This window comes from Falco punctatus (genome assembly GCF_963210335.1).
Source record: "Falco punctatus genome assembly, chromosome: 9".
Taxonomy (NCBI): Eukaryota; Metazoa; Chordata; class Aves; order Falconiformes; family Falconidae; genus Falco; species Falco punctatus.
Window position 1 is genome coordinate 53,350,192 of NC_137589.1, and position 22,832 is coordinate 53,373,023.

The 22,832-nt window shown below is 62.8% G+C and overlaps 3 protein-coding genes across 5 annotated transcripts; all 3 read right to left on the bottom strand.

Moving 5' to 3' along the window:
* Nucleotides 1-3,376: 3,376 nt before the first annotated feature.
* Nucleotides 3,377-4,791, bottom strand: LOC308069949 (folylpolyglutamate synthase, mitochondrial-like; the record flags this gene model as incomplete). Its single annotated transcript, XM_080403102.1, is given in 5 exon segments — nt 3,377-3,908; nt 3,911-4,134; nt 4,235-4,301; nt 4,671-4,698; nt 4,784-4,791. Coding segments are annotated over 5 exon segments (513 nt in total). The 3' UTR covers nt 3,377-3,722.
* Nucleotides 4,671-10,886, bottom strand: LOC308069512 (cyclin-dependent kinase 9-like). The gene is made up of 7 exons (XM_080401893.1): nt 10,639-10,886; nt 10,063-10,174; nt 9,093-9,183; nt 7,011-7,177; nt 6,638-6,809; nt 6,413-6,561; nt 4,671-5,213 (listed from the first exon to the last, which is right to left on the bottom strand). Exons 1-7 carry the CDS (start codon nt 10,728-10,730, stop codon nt 4,851-4,853), a joined length of 1,146 nt encoding a protein of 381 aa, XP_080258019.1. The 5' UTR covers nt 10,731-10,886; the 3' UTR covers nt 4,671-4,850.
* A 4,387-nt stretch (nt 10,887-15,273) lies between these two features.
* Nucleotides 15,274-22,238, bottom strand: LOC308069511 (cyclin-dependent kinase 9-like). Of its 3 annotated transcripts, none has more exons than XM_080401890.1 (8): nt 21,973-22,238; nt 21,397-21,508; nt 20,427-20,517; nt 18,345-18,511; nt 17,972-18,143; nt 17,747-17,895; nt 15,569-16,547; nt 15,274-15,468 (listed from the first exon to the last, which is right to left on the bottom strand). In XM_080401890.1, exons 1-7 carry the CDS (start codon nt 22,062-22,064, stop codon nt 16,185-16,187), a joined length of 1,146 nt encoding a protein of 381 aa, XP_080258016.1. In that variant the 5' UTR covers nt 22,065-22,238; the 3' UTR covers nt 15,274-15,468; nt 15,569-16,184. The 3 variants fall into 3 exon arrangements, with proteins under 3 accessions (XP_080258016.1, XP_080258017.1, XP_080258018.1); XM_080401891.1 differs by lacking the exon at nt 15,274-15,468 and having other exon boundaries at nt 15,515-15,635; nt 15,881-16,547; XM_080401892.1 differs by lacking the exon at nt 15,274-15,468 and having other exon boundaries at nt 15,559-15,635; nt 16,005-16,547.
* Between the last annotated feature and the right edge of the window lie 594 nt (nt 22,239-22,832).

Here is a 22,832-nt window from a genome sequence, read left to right on the forward strand (position 1 = left end):
GCTGCCTGGGAATGGGGGACAGCACAGACACTGCAGCCTGCCAGGCCCAGGCCACCTGGGCCTGCGTGAAGACACTCCTGCCTCCAGGGCACCCCAAGGTCCCCCAGCATGAGGCAACAGCCAGCGGCAGGGGGCTCCTGCTGCCAGTCATGCCGTCCGGCTGTCACCCCACCCACGGGGCCGTGAGGGCAGCGGCTGAGCCCCAGATGTGCCTGGTGCTCCCTTGTCTGCAGGGCTGGCGCCGTCCTCTAAGGCTGGCACCCTGCTCGAGAGATGGCACCCTCACCCACAGGGCTGGCACCCACGTTCAGGGCTGGCACCCTCCTCTAGGGCTGGCACCCAGGGGGGGTTGGGTGTCAACATCTGCTGGGCATCCCCAACCAGCACTGGGGCACATGGCCCAGGGGGGGTCCTCGAGGGAGGGAGCACCCCCCGCCAGCCCCACCTTGGTCTCCTCCAGGCACCTGTAAACGAGCCAGAAGTACTTGCTGAACTGCTCCTTGCTGATGGGCTGCCCATCGATGCGGATCCGCTCACGCACCTGCACCAGGTGAGGGGAGCTGGGGGGGCAGAGCAGGAGAGGGGGGCACAGTCGGGCACAGTGCCACCAGCCCCCCCAAACCCTCCTGACCCCCCACACTCACCTGTAAAAGCCCGTCTTCAGCCCGTAGTTGCGGAGGATGCACTCAGCGAAGGCGCACACTGAGCCCTGGGGAGACAGCAGCGTTAACCCCCCCGTGCTGGGGCAAACGGAGCCAGAGAGGCTGGAGGCCCCCCCTTGCCCCCCAGCACTGCCCATCTGCCTCACCTTGCCCTTCGTCCCCGTGACATGGATGACGTTCAGTCGATCCAGGTCCTCGACCTGCCAGAGGTCAACCACCCGAGAAGACCCCCAGGAGGCAGCCAGCACCGAGCATGGTGGCACCGCTGCTGGGACGGGGGGGATGGGGTGGGGTGGGGGGGGTGATGGGGGGACCCGCTCCTCACCTTCATCCCGGTCCGCTCCAAAAAGCCCTGCATGGCTTCCAGCTGGGCCTGGGGGTCGCTGCGCTCCCGCTTCGCCTGCTCCAGGTCGCTGGCATTGGTCTGCAGGGTGTTGAGGGTCCGGATGGTGTCCTGGAAAGATCCCTGGGGGCGGTCAGGATGGCGCCCATCACCACAGCCTCGGGGCTGGGCCCACCGCCACAGCCCCAGGGGCCAGCCCAGCCCAGCCCGATCCACCCCATCGGGTTTGGCTCCTGCAGCCGTGCCCGCTGGCTGCCGCCGTGGCCCCGCGGTGACACGCTGGCAGTGCCAGCACCTGTTTGGGGGACGCCGCGCGGACGGGCTCCTTCTGGGCAAGGGGAGCCACCCCTCCACCGCTGCCCCTTGGCCCCGCGGGGGGGCACAGGGCAGCCCAGCACCCGGCACCCACCCCTGCCCGGCGGGACAAGGCCACCCATGGGTGCGAGCGGGCGGCGCTCCAGTGCCAGCATGCCTGCCCGCCGGCTCGAACCGGGGCCGCAACCGCAGCCGCGGAGCTGCACCTGCACGGTGCATCTGGCACAGCCGCTGCGCGGCACGGCCGCTGCCGGGGGCCACCGAGCCCCCCGGGCCCGCACGCTTGGCCCTGCCGCAGTGGGACCTGGCGTGGGACAAGCCAGTGGCCCCGGTGCGGGGACCCCCCGAGCAGCCGGACCCCACGCAGGCAGCAGAGCGGCACCGGTGGCGCATCCTGCCCTGGTGAGCGTGGGGCAGCTCCGGGGCTTCCGCACCGCCCCCGGCCCCGGGACCGCCGGCGCCCCCGCGGCGCCCGGCAGCCGCACGGGCTCGGGATGCCCGAGGCCCCGCCCGGGACGCGGCGCGGCTGCTGGCCGCGCTCCCGGGGCTGCCGCGGCGGACGGCGCTTCGCAGGGCGACCTTCGGGCACCGGCCGCCCCCGGCAGAAGGCACGGCGAGCGGCGGCGCCGGGACCCCTCCCGCCCACCCGGGAGCCCGCAGGCCGGTGCCTCGGGAAGGGGCCGCCGCTGCCCTCCCACGCCCGGTACGGCGGGACACCCCCGCGTGACCCCAACCCCCCGGCGCCAGCTCCCGCTCCCCGCCTGCCGCTAATCCGTGGAACCTTTGGACTCAATAGCAGTTGGGAAGGGAGGAACGGCGGCAGGTCCAGGCTGCTGAGGGCAAGCCCTGGAGGGCACAGTCCCTCACACCAGCCCTTTGCAGCCTCCTTCCCCCTCCCCAGGCTGCAGCAGGGTCCCCAGGACAGCATCGTTGCCTGCTTTGCCTGCTGAATGCAGCCACCACGGGGGATGGAGCATCTCCCCCCAGGGAAGGGGGGGAATCTAGGGGTCAGGCTCCTGCTGAGGGACTCTGCGGGGTCCCAGGAGCACCCCAAGAGTGGTGGGTACAAGGCAGGAGAACAGCACGGTGCTCTACACCTCCCCTTGCCAACAACTCCTAGAGGAGCAGAGGGAAGCAGTAGCGCATGCAGAGGGTGAGGTGCTGGGCAAAGGGGTCAGCTCTGGGGCACGTCCCCAGTGTGTCAATACGGGGCTGCAGCCCCCAGTGCTCTGGGGAACCAGCTGCTGTGCGAGGCCAGCCACCAGCACCAGCCTGCTCCTCCGGCAGTGCCGGAGCGCTGGCAGCAGCAGCTCAAGCCCGTGCCCGTCCTCCGACACGGCAGCAGCATCCTGCCCACCGCCGGCCGCCCCGAGCTCGGGTCCCCTCGGTGCTTCTCCCTCCGGCGCCGCGACGCGAGCCAGGTCCCACCTCCAAACTGCAGCCAGTTTCCAGCACGGTGCCGGCCTCGGAGAGCAGCAGCACCAACCGCAGCATCGGCAGCACCCAGAGCACCCCCTGCTCCACCAGCAGCGTGGCCTGACCCCCCCCAGCCCACCCGGTCCCCAACTGTCAGACTTGGGGACCCACCCCAGCCCCATTAAGCTGGGTTTTTGCCCCAAATCTCAGGCCGAGCCCGGAGGGGGCCTCCGTTACTCATTCAGCGAACGCTTTGGCCCCCCAAGGGCAGCCCACGCCGGGGGAGGGGGGCACCCTGCAACCCCCCTGGGGTCCCCTGCTGCTGGGTGCACCGGGGGGGCGGAGAGAGTACCTACGCCCAAAGCCTCCCCCAGGGCTCCCCCTCAAATGGGGGGGTGGGCAAAAGCGGGTGCCCCCAGGACACGACCCAGCACTTGGGGTGACCCCCTGCACCTCTCCTGGGTCCCCCCAAGAAGGCAGTGGGCACCACTAGGAGCAGCAAAATGTTTATTAAGGGGGGTGAGGCAGTGTGGGGCTGCTGGCTCCCCACGGGGTGATGGGCAGAAACCACACACACTCCCAGCTCCCCACACAAGTTACAAACTATTAATAATAATAATAATAAAAAATCTCCCCCGTGTTAAATTAGTCCACACCTCGCTGTGGCTTGAGGCTCCCATCTACCGCCCCCTCAAAACTCCATCTACGCCCCTGGGCGCCTGGACCCTGGCACAGCCTGGGGCAGCCCCCCCAGAGGCCAGGGCCCCCCCAGCCAGTCCCACCAACGTGGGCTGGGGGCAGGGAGCAGCTCCCCCATGGCCAGTGTCCCCCCTGCAGGGGGCACAGCCAAAAGGCACTGGGGTGAAAAGGGATGAGCCGGGAAGGGTCTGGGGGTCCCACGTGCCCCCCCCAGCCACCTCCGAGCACCATCTGGGGCAGAACCGGCGCTTCAAGTAAAAAGAGGTGCAAAGCCCTGCGCACCCCCGTTACTGGGAGAGCGCGGGGTCCAGCAGCCGAAGGACCCCCCCCACCAAGTGCAGGCTGCCGGTGACCAGGACGTGGATGGCGGCCGCCTCCCGCAGCAGCACAGCCCCTCTGCTGGCGGCGGGGTGGGGGTGAGCCCCCATGGCGGTGGGCGCTGCCAGCCAAGGGTCCCGGCCCTGTGCCACCCACCCCTCAGTGCCTGGGCCAGGCAGGGGAACACGAGGGCTGGGGAATTGAGGGGTCTCGCGGCTGGGGGGACCAGGAGCAGGGGTTCTCGGGCAGGGGCTGGCTGCAGGGGGGCTGGGAGCCAGGGGTCCTGCCCCTCCTTTTCCTCCAGTAGCCGGGTCCACCTCCGCTGGTTCTCCAGGCAGCGGGTCAGGGAGCTCTCCAGGGTCACGCTGAAGTTTTGCTGGTCTGGGAGAGACGGGGATGGGGGCCAGGGATTAGGGGGAGCCAGGGAGGGGTTGGGGATGAGGGGCGGGGCCAGGGAAGACCCCAGCTCCCCGGCACTCACCTGCATTGCTGGCCACGGGCACCTCCGTGAAGTTGGGGCAGAAGACAGCGTAGTCAAAGTGGCAGGGCTGTGGGGAGAGGAGGGGGGGTCAGCACTGGGGGAGCCCTCAGGACCCACCCATGGGATCGCCACCAGGACCAGTCCCACACTGGCAGGGTCACGGGGGGTTGGTCCAGGCAGGGGGTCATCTGATGGCCCCCCCTGCACCCAGCGCTGCAAGACCCTCGGGGGGGGCACAGAGGTGGGATACACCCAGGGACAGCAGGGTGGACAGGCTGCACAGCATCAGCTCCTCCTCACGGCTCCCCTCACCTGCAGCCACTGAACGTGGCCGGTTCAGGCCACGGTTGAGGCCACGTGCTGAACCGGCGCCCGGCAGGTGCGGGAGCTCTGTAACAAAGCTGTAGGGAAACAGCTGCAGGCTTGCAGGTATCACCTTCTGTAGCAGCTCCGTAGTGGCTGAGCTGCCGCACGAGATCTCAGAGCCGAGTTAAAGCCAGCAGGCGCTTCGCCTTGAAGAAAGTCCTTTCCCAGACAGAAAGACCTTGCCAGGACATCCCCGCTGAATGCAGCCTGCGGAGTAGCCCAGCTGGGACCCCGCTGGGGAAGCCCCCACTCAAAACACTCGGTCGAATCCAGCCTGGTTGGTGGCGGCCGGGTTCCTGCCCTGGAACGGCTGCTGGGGCATGTGCCCACCCCTCCTGTGCGGTGGGGCCAGGTACTCGAACATGGACTGGTTGAGGGTGGACAGCATGTTTTTGAGGTCCGAGGGCATGGGGTCGGACCAGAAGAAGTCGTGGTTCAGGGCATCATCGCTGTCGATCCGCTGGGCGGGATCCAGCACCAGCAGCTTGTCGATGAGGTCGAGTGCGTAGGGGTCTCCGACGTAGGCTTTCAGGCAATCCTTCACCTTGCGCTTCTGACCCTTGGGAAGATCCAGCTTCTGGTACAGCTCGTATTTACCCACATTTGGCCAAGCCTGGGAAGGGGCAGGAAAGCAGGGTTGGGAGGAAATAGTTACAGAGAGGACAAGCCATTTTTGATGCGAACACCCTCAGGCAAAGTCGGGTGAGGTCTGCAGGGAGAACAATACTATTTTATAACCTCCAAACTGGCAGACCTTGTTCCCACAGCATGAAGGAGGCCCTAAAGGGTACGCTAAAGCCTGGAGACACGTGGGCAAGTCGGGACGGAGGCCTGCTGCAATGGAAACAGCTTGCAGGATGCTCCAGGATTTCTGGTTCTCCCACGAAAGAGCTACAAGAGAGCGAGGCTCATGCCAGCTACAGCATCCAGAAAGGTAAAGCCACAAACCCGATTGCTAAGTAACAACCAGGATGTCTGTGGCTCCTTTTATCCTTAGGAAGCAAAGCCTGCTGCAGTCACCAGCACTTACCTCAACCCTGATCTGAGAGACCACACCAGGTATTTACATACAAGAGAAAACCCCTTCAATGTACGTACATAACGCATGCAGGACAGGCATCAGGCCTCTGCAGCTGCCTGCACAACACAAGCCCTAGATCACAGCCCCGGCCAAGAGATCCCCCAGCTCAATCCCCCACAAGAGGGCAGGACAAGCCGCCATTAAATAAGGAGCTGAGAAAGAGCTAAATGCTCCCACCAGAACCGAGCCGATGCCACGAGTGACAAGACAGAACTGAAGAGGCTTTTCAAGGTGACCAGTTCAAAGCACCAGAGGCAAACCTCTCAACACAAAACAAACAAAAAAACCCCAAACCCACCCTTCTTTAAGCAGAAATCCAAAGGGTGTTTCTCTGTGAGACAACCCCCAAACACAGGCTAGAACAGATTCCTACGTGCAATGTTCTGTTCTTTCACAGCTGGAGCAGCCAGCATCGTCTCTGTGCTCAAATACAAGGACACAAGCCACCCCTGCCGAAGGGGGTCTGGGAGGCAGGTTCACCCTTTTCTCCTCAGGAGGTTAACATGAGCGATGGGACAGCTGTAGTCTACACAGAGTAGCAAGGCAAGCGCAGTGCCCCACCGTGCACGTGGCTGCCGGGAGGCAAGCAGAGTTTGCCAGAGCTTCCCCAGCCTCCCTGCCAGCAGCGGGCATGGGAAGAGGCCCAGGAACGGCCGATCCCAGAACCTGCCCACACCACCGCCTCTCGCCTCCCTCCGCTCTCTGCAGCTCGCTCACGCTCACGCCCTCACCTCCGGTGTGATGGATCCGCAGAGCTGGCTGATGAGGGTGAGCTGGTGCTGCTCTGTGTTCCCTTGCATGATGGGGCTGCGGGTCCACATCTCTGCCATGATGCACCCTGCACCCCAGAGGTCAATGGGGGGACCATAGTCCCGCTCCCCTAAACAGAGATGTCGCGTTAGTCACCCAGGGGAATGAGAAGGACAGAGAAGCCGGCAGAGCCCATCACCTCCTACCTAGGAGCAGCTCTGGCGGCCGGTACCACAGAGTCACCACCCGGTTGGTGTAGCGGTTTGGCTGGCTGTTCTTAGCCAGGCTGAAAGCTCGAGCCAGCCCAAAGTCTGCAAGCTTCAGCACTCCGTCCCGCGTGATCAGGACATTTGCAGCTTTCAGGTCTCGATGCAAGATCTGTACAAGGACAGACGCCAAAAGGTTCAGCCGTTCAGGTACCCTCCCTGGGCGCCTGGTGCCAGCACCTCCTTGGTGCCAGCAGCTCCAGAGGTGGAGGACAAGCAAGGACTTCCCTCCAGCCTGTGCTAAGACACCCACTCCTTGGAAAGCCACAGAAAGCAGGGTGACCTCAGAGCACAGCACAGCTCTGGCCGGTACCTTGTTCCTGTGGATGTAGTAAAGGCCGTTCAACAGCATCTGCATCACTTTCTTGATCTCTGAGAGCGTGAACTTGACACGGGCATTGCTGAGAAGGCCAGCCAGGTCATGCTCGCAGAAGTCAAACACAAGGTAGATGCTGCCCTTGCAGCGGTTGTATGGAGAGGCTATGGGAGAAGCAAGGAGGGACCGTCAGGGAGGGACCCTTAACCCCAGCACAGCTCCTCCTGGCCTCCGGCCACCCTGCTGCTCATACATACAGCGCTCACTAGACAAAACCTCAGGGCACAGGCACACACAGAACCAGAAACAGCCTGCAGGCCCCAAGACCCACAACTAGCAACAGAAGAACAGAGGATGAGGATCAGAGTCGTGAACGTGATCAGACAGGCAAGGCAAGGGCACAAAAATCTTTGAAAGCTTCGTTTTGTATTGCTCTGTGCGCGTAACGGCTGTGGGGTTTCCTCCCTGCAAGCCACGGCTGGTAGGTGCACATACCACTAGCTGCCAGCCAAGCACTACCACCGATCGCGTCAGTGATAACGGAGACGCCCGCTAAGACAGCCCCAGCAAAAATGCAGAAACGGAGAAAAATCTGTCTAACATCGTATTAGAAAGCGGGGGTTTCTGCAGCCTCAAACATCATCTGTGAAAATGGGCTGCTCTGGATCAAAGCGATTTCAAACTCCAACTCCAACTGCAATTTAAAGTCACTAACAGGAAGCCTCAAATGAAGCAGTCTATTTCAACCTTGTTCCTAGAGCACACATGCAAAACTGTAAAAAGAAAGCTGATTTTCATCAGCTGTAATCGGCAAAACTTGCCGATCGATCAGCAGCTCCTACTGGACAATGACAGCCAAGCTCAGCCCTCACAGAAACGCACCACTCTGCCAGCCAGCAGGGTGCCTGCTGTACCAGCTTTGCAATTCCTTACACACATATGGCCCCTACCACACCTTTCCCACCTAAAAAGAGAGGCGCTTAAAAGTTTGAGAACAGCACATGCAATATTTCTGCTTTACTGGAAACTGAGGTCAAAGTAGATCTGGGTGAAAACTGGAATTCAAACAAAACACAAACGACCGACACGGCTACAAAAATAGTTACCTTGGGTACACCAGCCATGCAACCATCACAACTTGTTTAATCGCACAGTGAATTCAAAATTAACTTGTCAGTGTTTCTACTCATACCTGTTCGGAGGACTATAATCTACGTGCTGTAGAGGACTAGAGCAACTTCAAGCTCCTGGTCCCGGGCCAAACACTTCTACCAGTTCAGTGAACTTTTAAAAACACACCAGCACCAGATACCTGCCACTTTCATTTTTATTTCACGGAAGCGACTGAATATAGAGAATGGCAGGCTTGAACATCAGCTGTCACTTTCAAAAGTATTTTTTACAATACAAATCCACAGAAGAGAATGACGTATAAAAGCTACCAAGTGCTTTAAAGCAACTTGACTGGAAACGGAGCCAGGCCAAGCGCACTGAGCGTGCCAGTCACGCAGCAGGGGCACACCACGTGAGGTAGAAGCGAGGAGGTGGAAGAGCAGCTCAGGGCCACCCCGAGTGGAGTCCCAGCTCTCACAGCACGAGCACTCGCTGCCATCCACAGAAAGCCAAGCAAGTCTCCAGCTGGAGCTGTATCATCAGCACAGAGCTGCCACAAACCATCGCAAGCCAACTGAGAGGGACAGCTAGAGGTCCTGACAGGAGGGAACTGGCTGTGCACAGCTCCGGGCTCAAAACCCTCTGCTTCAAAGCCTCTCCAGTGTGGGTTTATCTCAAGCCTCTCAGGACTTTTCCAATACGGGCAGCATTCATTGCCACAGCACACCCATATCCCAGCAGCACTGACCACAGCTTTTTCCAGCCAAGGTGCAGCAAACCCCGAACTCTGTAAGAAACTGTTTTCCAAGAGGAGTGCACCATCACCCCTCGCATCACAGGCGGGGACAGAGGCCTATGCCCAGCTAGAGGACCCCACGCCCAGCACAAAACACCAGCCCGCTCAGCAGAGAAGGAGGGCTGAAAAAAAAGCTGGCAGCCAGCCCGAGAGAGAGCCCCGCAAGCTACCTTTGGTCCTGCAGATTTCTATGAGGTTCACCACGTTCTCATGTCTGAGCAGCTGGAGGATTTTAATCTCTCGCAAGGCTGTGATGGGGAACTGGAAAGGCGAAAGAAAGGACGGGGATTAGGGGTGCGTGAGACCAGGCCACCCCTGCCTAGAGAACAGGAGACACGTGACCGTGGCAGCTCGGCAGGGGACCTGCTTGAGCAGCACTGTCACAGGTCACTGAAGGCCGATCAGAGCTTTAAAATAAAACACCCACACCGGTACTGTGCACATTTATTTAGCATCAGGGCACCACTGCGGAGGGACGTTCCTTCACAGGAGAGTGGTTGTGTGGTGCTGAGGCAGGCATGCAGGCACCCCTCCCTCCTCTCCTCATCTTCCACATTTGTAAGGGCACACGGTACGGCCTGGCCCAAGCTGCAGAGCAGCCTCCCCAGCTACTGCCTGCGCTGTTTAAGCTGTTACCTCTCTCCCCAGCTTCTCCCATCTCTTGCACACCCCTGAGCACGTGCCCCTCACACACTACCCGGCTCCTCCACAAACAACAGCCAGCGGGGAGCCCTGCACCTGGCGGGGGATGACAGGCTTTTGCACGGGAGGAGGAACGCATGGGCAGCGCCACCTCCCAGCAGCTGTCCCATGCAGCCCAGTGACCTCACAGGGACTGCACCACACTGCTGCCTTTGCAGCCAGAAAGGTGACAACAAGCCGTAGGCCCTGGCAAAGCCACAAGGCCCAACGTTATCACAGTATCAGCAGGAGAGGAAAAAGGCCACAGGGCTGGGGTCCTGTCCACACCCTTACAGGTTCAGGATACAGCGTATTAGAGCTGCAAATATTGTGAAACACATTTACTCTGTGAAAGCACATCTATGCCGTCCCAAACATTAGCCTTCAACGACAAAGGGCCACCCCGCACCCCGCACCCCGGCCTTCCCAAACACAGCCCAGCCACGTTCCGGCACTTACCCCCTTCCTCTGCCATGCTGCTGCAGTTACCCCCTCCTTCTCATTCTCCATCAACACTTTTTTCAGTGCTACTCTCTTGCCTGTCTGCCGGTGTCTGGCTTTGAAAACTTCCCTGTAAAACCAGAATGAAACCACTGAGCAGCGCAAGGCAGAAGGGACGCAGCCAGGTGCTCCTGACCGGGAACACCAGCAAACAAGACACAAAGACGAGACAACCGCTCTGTGCTGACCCGCCATCCGACCCAGCCACATCCCGTTCGGACCAAAGGCCCTCAGCAGCGGCCGAGCCGAGCCAGCCCAGGAGCCCCCCAAGGATTTTGGCCGAAACTGCACGTTTTGGGCAAAGGTGCAGGACCCCGCCCCGCCCGTCTCCAGAGGGAACTCTGCTCTGCCGGAGCGGGGCGCCGGGCCGGGGAAAGGAGGGCTGAGGGGCCAGGCCGGCCCCCGCGGCCGGAGCGCTGGCCGAGGAAGGGAGACCCAAGCGGGCGGCGCCCGGGCCTGGGGCGGGCGGGCCGCGGGGCCCAGGGGGCCGGCCCCGAGCAGCAGGCCCGACGGCGGGGCGGGCCGGGCACTCACCCGAAGGTTCCCTGCCCGATCTTGGCGAGCTTCTCGTACTTAGAGACCTCATCGCAGAAGGGACACTCCGCCATGTCGTACCGCTTGGCCATGGCTGCCGCGGCCGTCGCTACAGCACCGCGTTCTGCCCCTCCCGCGCGCGTCACAGCCCCTTCCGCAGCAACGCGGCTCCCTCGGGGCTCCTGGGCGGGCGGAGCTTGCCGCCGCCAGCCCCGCCCCCGCCAGCCCCGCCCCCGCCAGCCCCGCCCCGCCGCCAGCCCCGCCCCCGCCAGCCCCGCCCCGCAGCCAGCCCCGCCCCCGCCAGCTCCGCCCCACCGCCAGCCCCGCCCCCGCCGCACCGCCCGGGGCACCCACCGCCCCTGGTGCTGGTGGCCCTAAAGCACGTCACCGTGGCACCGTGTCTCCTGCGTGCTGAAACCCGCCAGGGTTTCCACAGCCTTTCTGCTCCCTGGCTCCTGCACCCAGGGGCTGTGGCGAGGGGACCCCACAGCCAGGGCAGGACACGGGGCCCGGGGGGCACAGACGTGCCCGGTGGGGGCTGCCGTCCCCCCGGCGATGCCTGCGTCAGGGTGCAACGCGAGCATCTTGGCGTGGGGGTGTCTGAAACTGGTCCCCAAGGCGGGGGGCACGGGGGGGCCAAGGCCAGAGCAGCAGCGGAGATGGCTGCTGGCATCCCGGCCACGGCAGCCACCAGGTGCTGCCTGGGAATGGGGGACAGCACAGACACTGCAGCCTGCCAGGCCCAGGCCACCTGGGCCTGCGTGAAGACACTCCTGCCTCCAGGGCACCCCAAGGTCCCCCAGCATGAGGCAACAGCCAGCGGCAGGGGGCTCCTGCTGCCAGTCATGCCGTCCGGCTGTCACCCCACCCACGGGGCCGTGAGGGCAGCGGCTGAGCCCCAGATGTGCCTGGTGCTCCCTTGTCTGCAGGGCTGGCGCCGTCCTCTAAGGCTGGCACCCTGCTCGAGAGATGGCACCCTCACCCACAGGGCTGGCACCCACGTTCAGGGCTGGCACCCTCCTCTAGGGCTGGCACCCAGGGGGGGTTGGGTGTCAACATCTGCTGGGCATCCCCAACCAGCACTGGGGCACATGGCCCAGGGGGGGTCCTCGAGGGAGGGAGCACCCCCCGCCAGCCCCACCTTGGTCTCCTCCAGGCACCTGTAAACGAGCCAGAAGTACTTGCTGAACTGCTCCTTGCTGATGGGCTGCCCATCGATGCGGATCCGCTCACGCACCTGCACCAGGTGAGGGGAGCTGGGGGGGCAGAGCAGGAGAGGGGGGCACAGTCGGGCACAGTGCCACCAGCCCCCCCAAACCCTCCTGACCCCCCACACTCACCTGTAAAAGCCCGTCTTCAGCCCGTAGTTGCGGAGGATGCACTCAGCGAAGGCGCACACTGAGCCCTGGGGAGACAGCAGCGTTAACCCCCCCGTGCTGGGGCAAACGGAGCCAGAGAGGCTGGAGGCCCCCCCTTGCCCCCCAGCACTGCCCATCTGCCTCACCTTGCCCTTCGTCCCCGTGACATGGATGACGTTCAGTCGATCCAGGTCCTCGACCTGCCAGAGGTCAACCACCCGAGAAGACCCCCAGGAGGCAGCCAGCACCGAGCATGGTGGCACCGCTGCTGGGACGGGGGGGATGGGGTGGGGTGGGGGGGGTGATGGGGGGACCCGCTCCTCACCTTCATCCCGGTCCGCTCCAAAAAGCCCTGCATGGCTTCCAGCTGGGCCTGGGGGTCGCTGCGCTCCCGCTTCGCCTGCTCCAGGTCGCTGGCATTGGTCTGCAGGGTGTTGAGGGTCCGGATGGTGTCCTGGAAAGATCCCTGGGGGCGGTCAGGATGGCGCCCATCACCACAGCCTCGGGGCTGGGCCCACCGCCACAGCCCCAGGGGCCAGCCCAGCCCAGCCCGATCCACCCCATCGGGTTTGGCTCCTGCAGCCGTGCCCGCTGGCTGCCGCCGTGGCCCCGCGGTGACACGCTGGCAGTGCCAGCACCTGTTTGGGGGACGCCGCGCGGACGGGCTCCTTCTGGGCAAGGGGAGCCACCCCTCCACCGCTGCCCCTTGGCCCCGCGGGGGGGCACAGGGCAGCCCAGCACCCGGCACCCACCCCTGCCCGGCGGGACAAGGCCACCCATGGGTGCGAGCGGGCGGCGCTCCAGTGCCAGCATGCCTGCCCGCCGGCTCGAACCGGGGCCGCAACCGCAGCCGCGGAGCTGCACCTGCACGGTGCATCTGGCACAGCCGCTGCGCGGCACGGCCGCTGCCGGGGGCCACCGAGCCCCCCGGGCCCGCACGCTTGGCCCTGCCGCAGTGGGACCTGGCGTGGGACAAGCCAGTGGCCCCGGTGCGGGGACCCCCCGAGCAGCCGGACCCCACGCAGGCAGCAGAGCGGCACCGGTGGCGCATCCTGCCCTGGTGAGCGTGGGGCAGCTCCGGGGCTTCCGCACCGCCCCCGGCCCCGGGACCGCCGGCGCCCCCGCGGCGCCCGGCAGCCGCACGGGCTCGGGATGCCCGAGGCCCCGCCCGGGACGCGGCGCGGCTGCTGGCCGCGCTCCCGGGGCTGCCGCGGCGGACGGCGCTTCGCAGGGCGACCTTCGGGCACCGGCCGCCCCCGGCAGAAGGCACGGCGAGCGGCGGCGCCGGGACCCCTCCCGCCCACCCGGGAGCCCGCAGGCCGGTGCCTCGGGAAGGGGCCGCCGCTGCCCTCCCACGCCCGGTACGGCGGGACACCCCCGCGTGACCCCAACCCCCCGGCGCCAGCTCCCGCTCCCCGCCTGCCGCTAATCCGTGGAACCTTTGGACTCAATAGCAGTTGGGAAGGGAGGAACGGCGGCAGGTCCAGGCTGCTGAGGGCAAGCCCTGGAGGGCACAGTCCCTCACACCAGCCCTTTGCAGCCTCCTTCCCCCTCCCCAGGCTGCAGCAGGGTCCCCAGGACAGCATCGTTGCCTGCTTTGCCTGCTGAATGCAGCCACCACGGGGGATGGAGCATCTCCCCCCAGGGAAGGGGGGGAATCTAGGGGTCAGGCTCCTGCTGAGGGACTCTGCGGGGTCCCAGGAGCACCCCAAGAGTGGTGGGTACAAGGCAGGAGAACAGCACGGTGCTCTACACCTCCCCTTGCCAACAACTCCTAGAGGAGCAGAGGGAAGCAGTAGCGCATGCAGAGGGTGAGGTGCTGGGCAAAGGGGTCAGCTCTGGGGCACGTCCCCAGTGTGTCAATACGGGGCTGCAGCCCCCAGTGCTCTGGGGAACCAGCTGCTGTGCGAGGCCAGCCACCAGCACCAGCCTGCTCCTCCGGCAGTGCCGGAGCGCTGGCAGCAGCAGCTCAAGCCCGTGCCCGTCCTCCGACACGGCAGCAGCATCCTGCCCACCGCCGGCCGCCCCGAGCTCGGGTCCCCTCGGTGCTTCTCCCTCCGGCGCCGCGACGCGAGCCAGGTCCCACCTCCAAACTGCAGCCAGTTTCCAGCACGGTGCCGGCCTCGGAGAGCAGCAGCACCAACCGCAGCATCGGCAGCACCCAGAGCACCCCCTGCTCCACCAGCAGCGTGGCCTGACCCCCCCCAGCCCACCCGGTCCCCAACTGTCAGACTTGGGGACCCACCCCAGCCCCATTAAGCTGGGTTTTTGCCCCAAATCTCAGGCTGAGCCCGGAGGGGGCCTCCGTTACTCATTCAGCGAACGCTTTGGCCCCCCAAGGGCAGCCCACGCCGGGGGAGGGGGGCACCCTGCAACCCCCCTGGGGTCCCCTGCTGCTGGGTGCACCGGGGGGGCGGAGAGAGTACCTACGCCCAAAGCCTCCCCCAGGGCTCCCCCTCAAATGGGGGGGTGGGCAAAAGCGGGTGCCCCCAGGACACGACCCAGCACTTGGGGTGACCCCCTGCACCTCTCCTGGGTCCCCCCAAGAAGGCAGTGGGCACCACTAGGAGCAGCAAAATGTTTATTAAGGGGGGTGAGGCAGTGTGGGGCTGCTGGCTCCCCACGGGGTGATGGGCAGAAACCACACACACTCCCAGCTCCCCACACAAGTTACAAACTATTAATAATAATAATAATAAAAAATCTCCCCCGTGTTAAATTAGTCCACACCTCGCTGTGGCTTGAGGCTCCCATCTACCGCCCCCTCAAAACTCCATCTACGCCCCTGGGCGCCTGGACCCTGGCACAGCCTGGGGCAGCCCCCCCAGAGGCCAGGGCCCCCCCAGCCAGTCCCACCAACGTGGGCTGGGGGCAGGGAGCAGCTCCCCCATGGCCAGTGTCCCCCCTGCAGGGGGCACAGCCAAAAGGCACTGGGGTGAAAAGGGATGAGCCGGGAAGGGTCTGGGGGTCCCACGTGCCCCCCCCAGCCACCTCCGAGCACCATCTGGGGCAGAACCGGCGCTTCAAGTAAAAAGAGGTGCAAAGCCCTGCGCACCCCCGTTACTGGGAGAGCGCGGGGTCCAGCAGCCGAAGGACCCCCCCCACCAAGTGCAGGCTGCCGGTGACCAGGACGTGGATGGCGGCCGCCTCCCGCAGCAGCACAGCCCCTCTGCTGGCGGCGGGGTGGGGGTGAGCCCCCATGGCGGTGGGCGCTGCCAGCCAAGGGTCCCGGCCCTGTGCCACCCACCCCTCAGTGCCTGGGCCAGGCAGGGGAACACGAGGGCTGGGGAATTGAGGGGTCTCGCGGCTGGGGGGACCAGGAGCAGGGGTTCTCGGGCAGGGGCTGGCTGCAGGGGGGCTGGGAGCCAGGGGTCCTGCCCCTCCTTTTCCTCCAGTAGCCGGGTCCACCTCCGCTGGTTCTCCAGGCAGCGGGTCAGGGAGCTCTCCAGGGTCACGCTGAAGTTTTGCTGGTCTGGGAGAGACGGGGATGGGGGCCAGGGATTAGGGGGAGCCAGGGAGGGGTTGGGGATGAGGGGCGGGGCCAGGGAAGACCCCAGCTCCCCGGCACTCACCTGCATTGCTGGCCACGGGCACCTCCGTGAAGTTGGGGCAGAAGACAGCGTAGTCAAAGTGGCAGGGCTGTGGGGAGAGGAGGGGGGGTCAGCACTGGGGGAGCCCTCAGGACCCACCCATGGGATCGCCACCAGGACCAGTCCCACACTGGCAGGGTCACGGGGGGTTGGTCCAGGCAGGGGGTCATCTGATGGCCCCCCCTGCACCCAGCGCTGCAAGACCCTCGGGGGGGGCACAGAGGTGGGATACACCCAGGGACAGCAGGGTGGACAGGCTGCACAGCATCAGCTCCTCCTCACGGCTCCCCTCACCTGCAGCCACTGAACGTGGCCGGTTCAGGCCACGGTTGAGGCCACGTGCTGAACCGGCGCCCGGCAGGTGCGGGAGCTCTGTAACAAAGCTGTAGGGAAACAGCTGCAGGCTTGCAGGTATCACCTTCTGTAGCAGCTCCGTGGTGGCTGAGCTGCCGCACGAGATCTCAGAGCCGAGTTAAAGCCAGCAGGCGCTTCGCCTTGAAGAAAGTCCTTTCCCAGACAGAAAGACCTTGCCAGGACATCCCCGCTGAATGCAGCCTGCGGAGTAGCCCAGCTGGGACCCCGCTGGGGAAGCCCCCACTCAAAACACTCGGTCGAATACAGCCTGGTTGGTGGCGGCCGGGTTCCTGCCCTGGAACGGCTGCTGGGGCATGTGCCCACCCCTCCTGTGCGGTGGGGCCAGGTACTCGAACATGGACTGGTTGAGGGTGGACAGCATGTTTTTGAGGTCCGAGGGCATGGGGTCGGACCAGAAGAAGTCGTGGTTCAGGGCATCATCGCTGTCGATCCGCTGGGCGGGATCCAGCACCAGCAGCTTGTCGATGAGGTCGAGTGCGTAGGGGTCTCCGACGTAGGCTTTCAGGCAATCCTTCACCTTGCGCTTCTGACCCTTGGGAAGATCCAGCTTCTGGTACAGCTCGTATTTACCCACATTTGGCCAAGCCTGGGAAGGGGCAGGAAAGCAGGGTTGGGAGGAAATAGTTACAGAGAGGACAAGCCATTTTTGATGCGAACACCCTCAGGCAAAGTCGGGTGAGGTCTGCAGGGAGAACAATACTATTTTATAACCTCCAAACTGGCAGACCTTGTTCCCACAGCATGAAGGAGGCCCTAAAGGGTACGCTAAAGCCTGGAGACACGTGGGCAAGTCGGGACGGAGGCCTGCTGCAATGGAAACAGCTTGCAGGATGCTCCAGGATTTCTGGTTCTCCCACGAAAGAGCTACAAGAGAGCGAGGCTCATGCCAGCTACAGCATCCAGAAAGGTAAAGCCACAAACCCGATTGCTAAGTAACAACCAGGATGTCTGTGGCTCCTTTTATCCTTAGGAAGCAAAGCCTGCTGCAGTCACCAGCACTTACCTCAACCCTGATCTGAGAGACCACACCAGGTATTTACATACAAGAGAAAACCCCTTCAATGTACGTACATAACGCATGCAGGACAGGCATCAGGCCTCTGCAGCTGCCTGCACAACACAAGCCCTAGATCACAGCCCCGGCCAAGAGATCCCCCAGCTCAATCCCCCACAAGAGGGCAGGACAAGCCGCCATTAAATAAGGAGCTGAGAAAGAGCTAAATGCTCCCACCAGAACCGAGCCGATGCCACGAGTGACAAGACAGAACTGAAGAGGCTTTTCAAGGTGACCAGTTCAAAGCACCAGAGGCAAACCTCTCAACACAAAACAAACAAAAAAACCCCAAACCCACCCTTCTTTAAGCAGAAATCCAAAGGGTGTTTCTCTGTGAGACAACCCCCAAACACAGGCTAGAACAGATTCCTACGTGCAATGTTCTGTTCTTTCACAGCTGGAGCAGCCAGCATCGTCTCTGTGCTCAAATACAAGGACACAAGCCACCCCTGCCGAAGGGGGTCTGGGAGGCAGGTTCACCCTTTTCTCCTCAGGAGGTTAACATGAGCGATGGGACAGCTGTAGTCTACACAGAGTAGCAAGGCAAGCGCAGTGCCCCACCGTGCACGTGGCTGCCGGGAGGCAAGCAGAGTTTGCCAGAGCTTCCCCAGCCTCCCTGCCAGCAGCGGGCATGGGAAGAGGCCCAGGAACGGCCGATCCCAGAACCTGCCCACACCACCGCCTCTCGCCTCCCTCCGCTCTCTGCAGCTCGCTCACGCTCACGCCCTCACCTCCGGTGTGATGGATCCGCAGAGCTGGCTGATGAGGGTGAGCTGGTGCTGCTCTGTGTTCCCTTGCATGATGGGGCTGCGGGTCCACATCTCTGCCATGATGCACCCTGCACCCCAGAGGTCAATGGGGGGACCATAGTCCCGCTCCCCTAAACAGAGATGTCGCGTTAGTCACCCAGGGGAATGAGAAGGACAGAGAAGCCGGCAGAGCCCATCACCTCCTACCTAGGAGCAGCTCTGGCGGCCGGTACCACAGAGTCACCACCCGGTTGGTGTAGCGGTTTGGCTGGCTGTTCTTAGCCAGGCTGAAAGCTCGAGCCAGCCCAAAGTCTGCAAGCTTCAGCACTCCGTCCCGCGTGATCAGGACATTTGCAGCTTTCAGGTCTCGATGCAAGATCTGTACAAGGACAGACGCCAAAAGGTTCAGCCGTTCAGGTACCCTCCCTGGGCGCCTGGTGCCAGCACCTCCTTGGTGCCAGCAGCTCCAGAGGTGGAGGACAAGCAAGGACTTCCCTCCAGCCTGTGCTAAGACACCCACTCCTTGGAAAGCCACAGAAAGCAGGGTGACCTCAGAGCACAGCACAGCTCTGGCCGGTACCTTGTTCCTGTGGATGTAGTAAAGGCCGTTCAACAGCATCTGCATCACTTTCTTGATCTCTGAGAGCGTGAACTTGACACGGGCATTGCTGAGAAGGCCAGCCAGGTCATGCTCGCAGAAGTCAAACACAAGGTAGATGCTGCCCTTGCAGCGGTTGTATGGAGAGGCTATGGGAGAAGCAAGGAGGGACCGTCAGGGAGGGACCCTTAACCCCAGCACAGCTCCTCCTGGCCTCCGGCCACCCTGCTGCTCATACATACAGCGCTCACTAGACAAAACCTCAGGGCACAGGCACACACAGAACCAGAAACAGCCTGCAGGCCCCAAGACCCACAACTAGCAACAGAAGAACAGAGGATGAGGATCAGAGTCGTGAACGTGATCAGACAGGCAAGGCAAGGGCACGAAAATCTTTGAAAGCTTCGTTTTGTATTGCTCTGTGCGCGTAACGGCTGTGGGGTTTCCTCCCTGCAAGCCACGGCTGGTAGGTGCACATACCACTAGCTGCCAGCCAAGCACTACCACCGATCGCGTCAGTGATAACGGAGACGCCCGCTAAGACAGCCCCAGCAAAAATGCAGAAACGGAGAAAAATCTGTCTAACATCGTATTAGAAAGCGGGGGTTTCTGCAGCCTCAAACATCATCTGTGAAAATGGGCTGCTCTGGATCAAAGCGATTTCAAACTCCAACTCCAACTGCAATTTAAAGTCACTAACAGGAAGCCTCAAATGAAGCAGTCTATTTCAACCTTGTTCCTAGAGCACACATGCAAAACTGTAAAAAGAAAGCTGATTTTCATCAGCTGTAATCGGCAAAACTTGCCGATCGATCAGCAGCTCCTACTGGACAATGACAGCCAAGCTCAGCCCTCACAGAAACGCACCACTCTGCCAGCCAGCAGGGTGCCTGCTGTACCAGCTTTGCAATTCCTTACACACATATGGCCCCTACCACACCTTTCCCACCTAAAAAGAGAGGCGCTTAAAAGTTTGAGAACAGCACATGCAATATTTCTGCTTTACTGGAAACTGAGGTCAAAGTAGATCTGGGTGAAAACTGGAATTCAAACAAAACACAAACGACCGACACGGCTACAAAAATAGTTACCTTGGGTACACCAGCCATGCAACCATCACAACTTGTTTAATCGCACAGTGAATTCAAAATTAACTTGTCAGTGTTTCTACTCATACCTGTTCGGAGGACTATAATCTACGTGCTGTAGAGGACTAGAGCAACTTCAAGCTCCTGGTCCCGGGCCAAACACTTCTACCAGTTCAGTGAACTTTTAAAAACACACCAGCACCAGATACCTGCCACTTTCATTTTTATTTCACGGAAGCGACTGAATATAGAGAATGGCAGGCTTGAACATCAGCTGTCACTTTCAAAAGTATTTTTTACAATACAAATCCACAGAAGAGAATGACGTATAAAAGCTACCAAGTGCTTTAAAGCAACTTGACTGGAAACGGAGCCAGGCCAAGCGCACTGAGCGTGCCAGTCACGCAGCAGGGGCACACCACGTGAGGTAGAAGCGAGGAGGTGGAAGAGCAGCTCAGGGCCACCCCGAGTGGAGTCCCAGCTCTCACAGCACGAGCACTCGCTGCCATCCACAGAAAGCCAAGCAAGTCTCCAGCTGGAGCTGTATCATCAGCACAGAGCTGCCACAAACCATCGCAAGCCAACTGAGAGGGACAGCTAGAGGTCCTGACAGGAGGGAACTGGCTGTGCACAGCTCCGGGCTCAAAACCCTCTGCTTCAAAGCCTCTCCAGTGTGGGTTTATCTCAAGCCTCTCAGGACTTTTCCAATACGGGCAGCATTCATTGCCACAGCACACCCATATCCCAGCAGCACTGACCACAGCTTTTTCCAGCCAAGGTGCAGCAAACCCCGAACTCTGTAAGAAACTGTTTTCCAAGAGGAGTGCACCATCACCCCTCGCATCACAGGCGGGGACAGAGGCCTATGCCCAGCTAGAGGACCCCACGCCCAGCACAAAACACCAGCCCGCTCAGCAGAGAAGGAGGGCTGAAAAAAAAGCTGGCAGCCAGCCCGAGAGAGAGCCCCGCAAGCTACCTTTGGTCCTGCAGATTTCTATGAGGTTCACCACGTTCTCATGTCTGAGCAGCTGGAGGATTTTAATCTCTCGCAAGGCTGTGATGGGGAACTGGAAAGGCGAAAGAAAGGACGGGGATTAGGGGTGCGTGAGACCAGGCCACCCCTGCCTAGAGAACAGGAGACACGTGACCGTGGCAGCTCGGCAGGGGACCTGCTTGAGCAGCACTGTCACAGGTCACTGAAGGCCGATCAGAGCTTTAAAATAAAACACCCACACCGGTACTGTGCACATTTATTTAGCATCAGGGCACCACTGCGGAGGGACGTTCCTTCACAGGAGAGTGGTTGTGTGGTGCTGAGGCAGGCATGCAGGCACCCCTCCCTCCTCTCCTCATCTTCCACATTTGTAAGGGCACACGGTACGGCCTGGCCCAAGCTGCAGAGCAGCCTCCCCAGCTACTGCCTGCGCTGTTTAAGCTGTTACCTCTCTCCCCAGCTTCTCCCATCTCTTGCACACCCCTGAGCACGTGCCCCTCACACACTACCCGGCTCCTCCACAAACAACAGCCAGCGGGGAGCCCTGCGCCTGGCGGGGGATGACAGGCTTTTGCACGGGAGGAGGAACGCGTGGGCAGCGCCACCTCCCAGCAGCTGTCCCATGCAGCCCAGTGACCTCACAGGGACTGCACCACACTGCTGCCTTTGCAGCCAGAAAGGTGACAACAAGCCGTAGGCCCTGGCAAAGCCACAAGGCCCAACGTTATCACAGTATCAGCAGGAGAGGAAAAAGGCCACAGGGCTGGGGTCCTGTCCACACCCTTACAGGTTCAGGATACAGCGTATTAGAGCTGCAAATATTGTGAAACACATTTACTCTGTGAAAGCACATCTATGCCGTCCCAAACATTAGCCTTCAACGACAAAGGGCCACCCCGCACCCCGCACCCCGGCCTTCCCAAACACAGCCCAGCCACGTTCCGGCACTTACCCCCTTCCTCTGCCATGCTGCTGCAGTTACCCCCTCCTTCTCATTCTCCATCAACACTTTTTTCAGTGCTACTCTCTTGCCTGTCTGCCGGTGTCTGGCTTTGAAAACTTCCCTGTAAAACCAGAATGAAACCACTGAGCAGCGCAAGGCAGAAGGGACGCAGCCAGGTGCTCCTGACCGGGAACACCAGCAAACAAGACACAAAGACGAGACAACCGCTCTGTGCTGAGCCGCCATCCGACCCAGCCACATCCCGTTCGGACCAAAGGCCCTCAGCAGCGGCCGAGCCGAGCCAGCCCAGGAGCCCCCCAAGGATTTTGGCCGAAACTGCACGTTTTGGGCAAAGGTGCAGGACCCCGCCCCGCCCGTCTCCAGAGGGAACTCTGCTCTGCCGGAGCGGGGCGCCGGGCCGGGGAAAGGAGGGCTGAGGGGCCAGGCCGGCCCCCGCGGCCGGAGCGCTGGCCGAGGAAGGGAGACCCAAGCGGGCGGCGCCCGGGCCTGGGGCGGGCGGGCCGCGGGGCCCAGGGGGCCGGCCCCGAGCAGCAGGCCCGACGGCGGGGCGGGCCGGGCACTCACCCGAAGGTTCCCTGCCCGATCTTGGCGAGCTTCTCGTACTTAGAGACCTCATCGCAGAAGGGACACTCCGCCATGTCGTACCGCTTGGCCATGGCTGCCGCGGCCGTCGCTACAGCACCGCGTTCTGCCCCTCCCGCGCGCGTCACAGCCCCTTCCGCAGCAACGCGGCTCCCTCGGGGCTCCTGGGCGGGCGGAGCTTGCCGCCGCCAGCCCCGCCCCCGCCAGCCCCGCCCCGCCGCCAGCCCCGCCCCCGCCAGCCCCGCCCCGCCGCCAGCCCCGCCCCGCAGCCAGCTCCGCCCCCGCCAGCCCCGCCCCGCAGCCAGCCCCGCCCCCGCCAGCTCCGCCCCACCGCCAGCCCCGCCCCCGCCGCACCGCCCGGGGCACCCACCGCCCCTGGTGCTGGTGGCCCTAAAGCACGTCACCGTGGCACCGTGTCTCCTGCGTGCTGAAACCCGCCAGGGTTTCCACAGCCTTTCTGCTCCCTGGCTCCTGCACCCAGGGGCTGTGGCGAGGGGACCCCACAGCCAGGGCAGGACACGGGGCCCGGGGGGCACAGACGTGCCCGGTGGGGGCTGCCGTCCCCCCGGCGATGCCTGCGTCAGGGTGCAACGCGAGCATCTTGGCGTGGGGGTGTCTGAAACTGGTCCCCAAGGCGGGGGGCACGGGGGGGCCAAGGCCAGAGCAGCAGCGGAGATGGCTGCTGGCATCCCGGCCACGGCAGCCACCAGGTGCTGCCTGGGAATGGGGGACAGCACAGACACTGCAGCCTGCCAGGCCCAGGCCACCTGGGCCTGCGTGAAGACACTCCTGCCTCCAGGGCACCCCAAGGTCCCCCAGCATGAGGCAACAGCCAGCGGCAG